The sequence below is a fragment of the Canis lupus genome, chromosome 11 (assembly GCF_011100685.1).
Source record: "Canis lupus familiaris isolate Mischka breed German Shepherd chromosome 11, alternate assembly UU_Cfam_GSD_1.0, whole genome shotgun sequence".
NCBI classification, from domain to species: Eukaryota; Metazoa; Chordata; class Mammalia; order Carnivora; family Canidae; genus Canis; species Canis lupus.
Genome location: NC_049232.1, coordinates 54,990,569 through 55,000,254, shown reverse-complemented (window position 1 = coordinate 55,000,254; position 9,686 = coordinate 54,990,569). Strand labels below are relative to the sequence as shown.

The window sequence follows — 9,686 nt, the reverse complement described above, 5'->3', positions numbered from 1 at the left end:
AAGTTTACAGTAAGTGCTCAGTAATGATTACTGGATTTCAATGGCTCTGGGACTGGTGAGATGGATGGGGACCTCCCTCGCCCATTGGTAGGTCCTCTTGGCATTTGCATAGGCTTCATGATGGCCTTGGTCACTCTGCATGAGTCCTGAGCCATCAGAGACATTATGCATGGGTGCAAAGACTCAGGGTACAGTACTGGGCCTGCTGTACAAAGAGAAATGTCCAGGCTTCCCAGCCTGGCATCTGGGCCTCCCCAGGTGATCTAACCAGGCCCCGATGCCCTGCGCTGCGAATACCAGAGGCCTCCCCTCCTCAAACATGCCTGGGGCTCTCCTGCTCCCACACCTTTGCCCCCAACTAAAATGCCAGCCCACTCACATCTCTGCCTCCGCAGATAGGCAGCTTTCCCAGGGGAGCCCCTCCTTGTCAGATCTGTAGATCTATTTTGTGACCAAGGCCAGATCAGTTCTGATCTGTTCCTCATCCCAGTGGCCATGATAGGGACAGCCTACTGTGTGCCTGCTGACCCTATCAGATCAGAGGCTGGGGACATGGAGTTCCTTCTCTCCTATTACCAGAAGGCCTGGGAGGGGGGAAGCAGTGAGAATGCTGTTGGATTAAGGCCATATTTTCTTCCAGAGAAAAACTGTGTCAAACAGTTAAGCTCTCCTGGTGTAGACATTTTACCAACTTCTTCAGTGATACAAAGTTCTATCCTGTGGTCTAAGCTGTTTGCCCACATAGAACTCCCCAACACTGCCTCCTAACCATAGATAGGGGAAACCATTATTGAGAAAAGATTGTTCAACAGAAATTCTCTTTAGTTCTCGATCTTTTTACTAAGGGAGTGGATTATTAGACCTGAGACTTCATGGTTCAATTCAGCCCTGGTGCCATCCCATGAGTGTCCGGTGCTGTGGACAGTGGACAGTGACTGCATCCCATCAACATTGCAGGGGACAGAGGCTGGGTAGCCTGGGCCTTGTCGTGGGGCAGTCATCCTGGAATGGCCTTGCAGCAATGCTGGAGGTTACCGTCAGCATGTCAACAGAATCTGGGTAAACTCCCGAGAGCCGTGACCTGGTCTTGATTTTCTGAGCATGACTAGTCTGGGGTTGTTGACCAGGGTCTGCAGCAGGAGCCACCGCGTCCTGGACCTGGTTGAGATTCGGGGACCTAGGAGTGAACCAGAGCAGACAGACTTGGGAGATGGGTCAGCTTGTCTCTGTCCTTCTCAGAAGCTCTAGGGGAAGCTGACTGTTAGGTGTGAGGTACCAGAGAAGGAGCAGGACCAAGACGTGAAGATGGCTGGAGGGTTGTGAGTTTGTCCCAGAACCGGATATCTGCAGTTGGGAACAGTGAGGAACATAGTCCAGACTAATACTCATGAGACAATTGGTGGGTTTCCCAGCAGGAGGCAGAGCAGAGTAATAGGGATGGGAGGGGTGGAGTAGACAGTAGAGACCCTTGAAGGGGCAGGGGATGGTGACCAGCAGAACTGAGCCCCATCTTGGAGGGCATCTGGCCTGAAGTCTGGGATATAGGTGGGATCTCAAACAAATGGACTGGAGGACTCAGCAGAACTAGAGCTCATTTCTGGGAACAAGAATCCACTTAGAAGGACGGAAACACTAGGCCTCAGGGTGGCTGCAAGCTGTGCATCCTGTTCTCCTAGGTAGAAGGTTCCCCAGGGCATGGAGTATGGAGGAAGGTAGGCAGGGAAGGGGGAAGCTGGGACATCTCCGGGATCCCAGAGAAACCTTAGGGTACTTGTTTCCTACCATCCAGCCCCAGCATAGGTTCGAACAGGAGCCTTACCTGCTGACTGATTTAGGTACCAGTATTTGATGGCTCGCTGCAGCCTCCTCTCCCTGTGCCCTATGATCAAGATGTTACAAAAGCTGACGAGCACAGGGTTGGTATGATAATGATCCACATAGAGCATGCCGATCCAGGCATTGAATCCTGAAATGCAGAAGGCGAGTCAGGCCGTGCAGTATGCCCTGTGTCCCAGGATGCTCGACACCTGTGCTTTCGATAACAGAATTGCAGTGTCACCTTGTTCCTAAACGGTGCCCATGTTTTCACTGAGAATCTAGAAAATTAGGTATAAAGAGCTCTTAAGCTCTTAAGGGTTCTTACGATAGCATTCTAATCTATCCATTTTATGGGGAGCTTGCGGCTGAAATCAGGAGGAGTGCTGTGGCCAATACGCAGAGGCTTCCAGTCACACAATGAATGGATGAGTGAATGAATGGACACAGGTCAGATATAAAACAAAAATGATTTTTTGCTCTGTAGAAGTGGCTTGATTTTGGAATCTTTCAACTGAACAGACCATTTTCTTAACTAAATTTCCAACTAATGACACCAGTAATTCTGAGATATGTTCTTTCTCAAAATTTTCAGAGCTGTGCATTCATAAAACAATTACTTTCTAACTGTTGAGATGGAATTCTAGTACTTCTTGCTGCTCTCCATGATTCCTCAGAGGCCTTCAAATACGCAGCCATTTACTAGCCTGAATTCTCTTTTGACCATTAGGCCGAATGTTTTTTTCTGCTCAGTGTTACAACTTCCATGAGAAGCAGAGCTCTGAGCAGAATGAAGAGTGTGAAGGCCAGGCCTCTGGTACCCAACCTGCAGGCAGCTTCCATAAAGCTGCAAGACCAGCAGCCCCCCACCTCCTACCCCCCGCACCTCACCCTGACTCAATGAGCGGCCACTGGGGGACCAGCCACTTACCCATGTCTGCCCCCTCATAGCCATTCTGCATGATGGTCCTGTCGATACGCGCGATCAGCCACGTGCCCAGGATGCAGCTGATGAGCAGCCTGGAGAGGCAGGCGCCCAGTCCCAGCAGCACGTTGTAGAAGAACAGAAAGTAGTTGAAGTTATGGAACACTCTCCTGCAAACAGAAGGAGACAGAGGGGCTGCACCCTTTCAGTATGAGGAGGTGGCTAGGCAGGCTGGCTCAGGGCTCCAGGCCTATGGTCAAATCCTGCAGCTCCCATCTCCTAGCTATGTGATCTTGATTGTCCCTGCCACACAGCACTGGTATGGGCACTGGCCCAATACATCATAGAAGGCACTGAGCCCATTGCAGGGTCAATGTCAGTAGTGGCTGTCATATTTCATGGGCTCTTTGGGTTTTGAGGTTTCCTGTACAAGAAAGAAATCTCATGTGGCCGTAGCTGACATCGTGGTTACAGCAGAGGTTGTGGCTCTCCCACCGTCTGTAGTAACAATGACCTGCCCCAGCTGGAACTGCTCCAAGTCCTCCAAATGGAATTTCCTGAATGACCACTGGATCATGTGGTTTCCTGTTGCCTAGGGGATGAAGCCTGAACTCAGCATCCTGGTTTTCTGGGCCACTTCTGAGAGGGGCCATTTTTGGGGTCATCCCTTTGTGCACTCTCTCTGCCCCTCTTCATCCAAGGCCAGTGCATGGTCACCATATTGGATTATCACTGTTCTCTCCATCTGCCTTGCCCTTTGAGGCTGCCTGCCTGCATATGCAGAGTGAGGGCTGCCAGCCACACCCTCTCCTCAGAGCCACCTGTAGGAACCCCACCACCCTATGGACTACAGCTCCAACATTCCATGTGCAGCTGAATGAACCATTCCTGCCTCTCTTTCTCCAGTACCCGGGTCACTCTTGTGAGGCTTTCACCCCCTCTGGAGTCTACTGTCCCCACATCTGTGTCTACTGGCTCCTGTGGCCCAAGAGCTTCCTCAAGAGGGTCATATGGGGATATCTCTGTATCCTTAGTGCCTGGACTTTGAATGAGTGAATCACAAAGGGTCCCCATGGGCCAGGCACTGTTGTTCTAAGTTCATACTTAAACACATTTCATTCTCAGGATACCTCTTTGAGGTGCACAATTATTTGTAAAAGGAGCAAATTGCACTTGATGAGTATTTGGAATGGTCACCTAGGATCTCATAGCTCATAAGGGGTGCAGCCAGGATTTGGACCCAGGAGTTGGGTTTCAGAGCCCACTCTCAAAGCATGGCCCCTCACCCTGTCAGAGAGGGTACAGACTACCCAGGATTCTGCCAAAGGTGAAGAGGAAGGAACTAGAGACTGCTGAAGCCAAAGCCTCCAATCCCCATTCCTTCCTTTGCCCTCACCGGTTGTCGAGTGCCAAGGGCTTCTGCTTGTCAGCCGCACTCATCTTTGGCTGCAGGAAGAAGCTGGAGGCGATCCACACCTGCAGGATCATGATACCCAAGACGATGGATATGGTGAGGCTGCAACACAGGGCAAAGACCGTCCTCAGGTGGCCTTGTCCAAGCACTGCTCCAATGGCCAGTGATAGGACAGAGATGGGACAGTCCACTGGGAACAAAAGTAGCTCAGGTCTGTGCTGTAGGCCTCCAAAGTATTTTCCCACCTATTGTTGAGAAAATTGAGGCTTGGGTGCCTGGGTGGCTCAGTTGGTTAACCATTTGCCTTTGGCTGAGGTCATGATCCCAGGTCCTGGGATGGAGTTCCACATTGGGCTCCCTGTTCAGTGGGAAGTCTGTTTCTCTTTCTCCCTCTGTCCTTCCCCCTTGCTTGTGCACTCTCTCTCTCTCTTTAATAAATAAATAAAATCAAAGAAGAAGAAGAAGAAGAAAAAGCAGAAGAAGAAGAAGAAGAAGAAGAAGAAGAAGAAGAAGAAGAAGAAGAAAGAGAAAGAAAGAAAGAAAGAAAGAAAGAAAGAAAGAAAGAAAAAGAAAGAAAGAAAGAAGAAAGAAAGAAAGAAAGAAAGAAGAGGAGGAGGAAGAAGAAGAAGAAAAGAAGAGGAAGAAGAAGAAGAAGAAGAAGAAGAAGAAGAAGAAGAAGAAGAAGAAGAAGAAGGAGGAGAAGAAAAAGAAAAATAATTGAGGCTCATGAAGGGGAGATGAGGCTCATGAAGGGGAGATGACTTTCTCAAAGCCACACAGTCAGGTCTTGGCTCCAGACCAGAACTCCAGGATTTAATTAAGTCCTTTTGTCCACGAGTGGCAGCTGAGATGCATGTTTAACAGCATGGAAATCAAAGAAAAGCATGGAGTTTTTTAAAGAGTTCATGAAGGCCCTGAGAATGGACGGACAGGCTCTGCCCAGCCTCCCACGTGGCTCTAGAGGAGAATGGAACCAAGAAGCTCAGATCAGGGAGTTCCCAGAGAGGGCCACATCCTGTATTTGCATTCCCTGAGCAGCAGTGTGGGATGGCAGTTAAGTGGGGCCTTGGCTTCAGATTGCTAGCTCCCAACCCTGCCTCTTCCCCTCCTTGGACAAATCAGTTAGCCTTCTGTGCCTCTCTTTCTTTGTCTGAAAAATGGGTGTTAACATGAGATCTAACCTTCAAAGGGTTCTTAAGAGAAAAGATGCATAGTGAATTCTCAGTAATTCTGTCTTTTACTGAAAAGTCAGCCTTCACTTTTATCTTCTATCTGGGTAAACTGAGGCTCAGAGAAGCAATTTACCCAAGGTCACACAGCTGATCTAGAACCTAAGCTCAGATTCCCTCTCTTCTTCCACTACACTGCTGTGACTCTCAGGTCACCTCCCTGAACTTCAATCTTCCCAGCTATAAAATGGACATATGCCTATCCGCCCCCCGACACAATTGTGAGTGCCCCAGTGAACAGTGTCGACTGTATGGTGCCCATTGTGATGAGTTGCTAGTCTGGCCCATCCTTGGGTCAGAGTTGAGAGCAAGGGTCCAGGAATTGGTGAGAACCCAACAGGGAAGGATCAATCTGAACAGGAGCTTCAAGGGTCCACCAACTCCTAGACCCTGGGAGTTGACAGGGAACCCACCCAGCACTTACGTCCCAATGCCCAGTCCTTGGAGCATCTCCAGGCCCTGGTTGTGGATGATAGGCAACACCAGGCCGTACATGATCAGCATGCCGCATAGGCTCTGTACCACGTGGATGATGAGGTAGCCTGTGGGCCAAGGGAACCCACGGTCATTCGAGGCCCTTTTTGACCTGTCATACATGCCCCTCCCTGAAGTTCCCCCTCTAACCTCTTCCCACCAAAGGTCTGGCATTTTCATTTATGCTGTTTCTTCTGCTTGGCATTGCTGTCTTCCTGCTGACCTTCTCTGCACCTCCTGCCAGATGCCATTCAAATGTCAAGTCCACTAGAAAGCATTTGTGTCCTGTCCTGGATATGGAGAGTCACCTCCTTCTCTATATCACCACTGCCTTTAGCATTTCCAGCCCATGGACTTAGGGCAGGAGGTAATGATAGCTATGTGAGAGTGGGATTCTCTCTCATTCCAGAAGGAGGAAGAACAAGGGCTGCTTCTTCCTCACTTCTCTTCTTACTACACGCAGCCAGGACTCTGCAGGTGCCTGTGGAATGGGTGCTGAGTTGAATAGGTAACATGATGGCACTTACCCCACAGAATATAGGCTATTTGCCAGCCAGAGTATCTTGCAATGGCCACCTGAGATTTAAAAAGAAAAAGGGGTTTCAGAAGGAAGAAAACACTGATCACCTGTAACACACGGGTCCCACATCCCTGCCTCATCTGAGGTTCAGGTGTCATGATGGTCTTCATTTTACAGATGAGGAAACCAAGGGCCAGATGGGGATAGTGACTATCCTGAGTCACCCATCAGCAGAACAGACTAGAAATGAGGCCTCTGGACTCCCAGTCCAGGGCTCTCCCTACCCCAGGATGCTGCTCCTGTCCCAGAAGCAGGAGAGCAGGACTCGGCCGATCACTTAGTTTCAGAGCAGAGAGAGGCCTCTGAGGACTTACCACACTCTCTGCTGAGGAAGGATTATGGAACTTCGAAGGAAGAAAGTGTTTATTTCCTGCCCACAACCTCTTCATGTGCTTTCTAGAGAAAAAGTAGGAAATTAGTGTTGTTCATAACCATGGCTCCTTATGTACTTAGGACTCAACAGATGTAAACAGAAAAGCCTGTGGAAGGAGATGGTGGCCAGCTCGGCTTCCCTGTATTGACCACAGCTCGTGAGACAGTTCTCATGAGTCTTAAAAATATTTTAAAGTACTTTTTAAATTGAGATATAGTTGATATAATACATAAAGTTTCAGATGTACAACATAATGATTTTATATTTGTGTATATTGCAAAATGGTCACCACAATGAGTCTACTTACCATCCATCACCTCGCATAGTTACAAGTTTGTTTTTCTTGTGAGGGGAGCTGTTAAGAGCTACATCAGTAACTTTCAAATATGTGGTACAGTACTATTATCTATAGTCACCATGCTGAATATGACATCCCATGACATTTATTTTATAACTGGAAGCTTATACCTTTTGGCTTCCTTCACCTACACCCACCTGCCACCTCCACCTCTCACAACCTCAAATCTGTTCTTTTTACCTGTGAGCTTGTTTTTTTTTATTTTTTTAGATTCCACATGTAAGTAAGATCATACAGTATTTGTCTTTCTCTGTCTAATTTTCTTCATGAAGTATAATGCCTTTTAAGGTCCATCCATGTTCTGCAAAAGGCAAGATTTCATTCATTTTTATGTCTGAATAGTATTCCACTCTGTGTGTGTGTGTGTGTGTGTGTGTGTGTGTGTGTGTGTGTGACATCCTTTAGCCTATTCATCCCTCAATGGACACTTAAGTTGTTTCCATATCTTGAATATTGTAAATAACATGGTAGTAAACATGGATGGGTGCAAATATCTTTTCGAAATAGTGTTTTTTGTTTTCCTCCGATCAATACCCAGAAATGAAATTGCTAGACCATCTGGTAGTTCTATTTTTATTTTTATTTTTTTTGAGGAACCTCCAGACCATTTCCCACAGTGGCTGCACCAATATATATCCCCACCAGCAGGGCTTACTCCTTTTTCTCCACATTCTTGCCAATGCTTGTTACTTCTTGTGGTTCGGATACTAGCCATTCTAACAGATGTGAGGTGATGCCTCATTGTGGTCTTAACATGGCCACGCATTTCCCTGATGATTTAAAAATCTTAACATATTTTGTAAAAATAATATGTAGTTACCCAGTCTTCATGATGACTGAATGTGATCATTGAGACTCTATATGTGGCTTTTATTTTCTTCAATTTGCTATATTTTCTTTTTTTCTGTGATGAATATGTATTACTTATGTAATAATATTTCAAAACAGGTAATAATGGAAAACCATTTTTAATGATAAATCCACCTTATAACAACATAAAGGAAACTGAAAAAGGTACCAGAGCCCCTCATACTCCCAGCACCCCTGCAAGCCTCCACATGCCTTCCCCTGTGCTAGTCTCGGCCTGGCCCCTTGTGTAAAGATTAGGTTGGTGATGGCTATGTTCATGGTCCACGTTCACATCTGTGTGCTGCTTTTTTCCCTAACATCCTATATCTAGCATTTTCCAGGATGTTTTGCAATTTTATGACCACTACATTGGGAAGACTTAGTATGAAATGAAGGATATGAATATCTCATAAATAGTTTGTATACTTATTACATGATGAAATGATGGTTTGGGGCTATGTTGGATTAACTAAAATATATTATTAAATTATCTTCACCCCTTTTTCACTTTTTACAAATGTCTATTAGAAAATCCTAAATTGCATCTATGGTTTTCATTATGTTTCAGCTCAGCAGGACTGGAGTGGAGTATGCCACCAGGAATACAAACATACAGATATATTTGCATGATGTACAGAAAATTTTTGGAAGGATGCAGAAAATGAATAATGTTTAGCACTAAGGCAACAAATTGGGGTCTGACTGAGAGAAAAATTTTACACTAAATATTTTTATAACATTTTTTAAAAAGAGACTGCAGGGATACCTGGATGGCTCAGTGGTTGAGCATCTGCCTTTGGCTCAGGGGGTGATCCTAGAGACCTGGAATCGAGACCCGGCTCGGGCTCCCTGCAGGGGGCCTGCTTTTCCCTCTGCCTATGTCTCTACCTCTCTCTTTCTGTGTCTCTCATGAACAAATAAATAAAATCTTTAAAAAAATAAAAAGAGACTGCGTATAGGTTGGAATAATTCTAAGAAAAATAAAAATACTGGCACAGTACTAGTGCTGTCCAGCTGTAGGTTTTTCTTATCCACTCTTTCCTTTGTCCCATGGTCCTGTAAAGCCAACAGGGCAAGGATCATCAGTCCTCAGTGACAGGTATGGGAGGGAGGGGCCAGCCTGGGCAAGAATAAGGCTTCCCTGCTACAGGTACCTTCTCTTCCCTGTGCCCTCCATCCATGTCAGTGCAGCCAGCTCTAAAAGGTGGTTGTGACTGGTTGTGGTCCAATGTCTCACTGATAATCTCCCAGGCACTGTCAGGCCAATGAAGGAAGGAGTAGGGATATCCTCACATGAGGCAGGGCAGGGGGGAGCGCCAGTGTCCGGTCCACCCCTGGGGTCCGGGGAGAAGAAAGCAGAGAGAGGCAGCAAGCTAGGGCTGTTATGGAGAGCTGGGGCCTCTTCGTGCCAGGAGAGTCCTTACTGCAAAAGATCCATCCTTGGGCAGCCAGATAGTAAGGATGTGAGGCAGGATACTTTGGAAGGGTAGGAGTTGGCCCTAGGCTTTCTGTGACTGCATGTGAGCTAGAGACTTAGGGGGGACAAGGGAGGAACAGACGAGGGGGGGGGAGGGAGAGGGAAAGGGAGATAGAGAGAGAGAAGAGGGCAGTTACCTAAAATTCAACTATCTGCATGAAATGCTCACTTCATATTGAAGGCCATCCCCTC

At 47.1% G+C, this 9,686-nt stretch overlaps 1 protein-coding gene across 1 annotated transcript in view; it reads right to left on the bottom strand.

Annotated features, from left to right (window-relative positions):
- Positions 1-815: 815 nt before the first annotated feature.
- LOC102151424 (stimulated by retinoic acid gene 6 protein-like) overlaps positions 816-9,686 on the bottom strand; it is a 49,109-nt gene continuing 40,238 nt past the window's right edge. The window contains exons 12-18 of the mRNA XM_038552888.1: positions 6,752-6,833; positions 6,385-6,433; positions 5,808-5,925; positions 4,137-4,256; positions 2,747-2,910; positions 1,820-1,966; positions 816-1,177 (exon numbers count right to left, since the gene is read on the bottom strand). Coding sequence (XP_038408816.1) covers positions 1,038-1,177; positions 1,820-1,966; positions 2,747-2,910; positions 4,137-4,256; positions 5,808-5,925; positions 6,385-6,433; positions 6,752-6,833 — 820 coding nt within the window. The 3' untranslated portion in view covers positions 816-1,037. The remainder of the gene's footprint in view (positions 1,178-1,819; positions 1,967-2,746; positions 2,911-4,136; positions 4,257-5,807; positions 5,926-6,384; positions 6,434-6,751; positions 6,834-9,686) is intronic.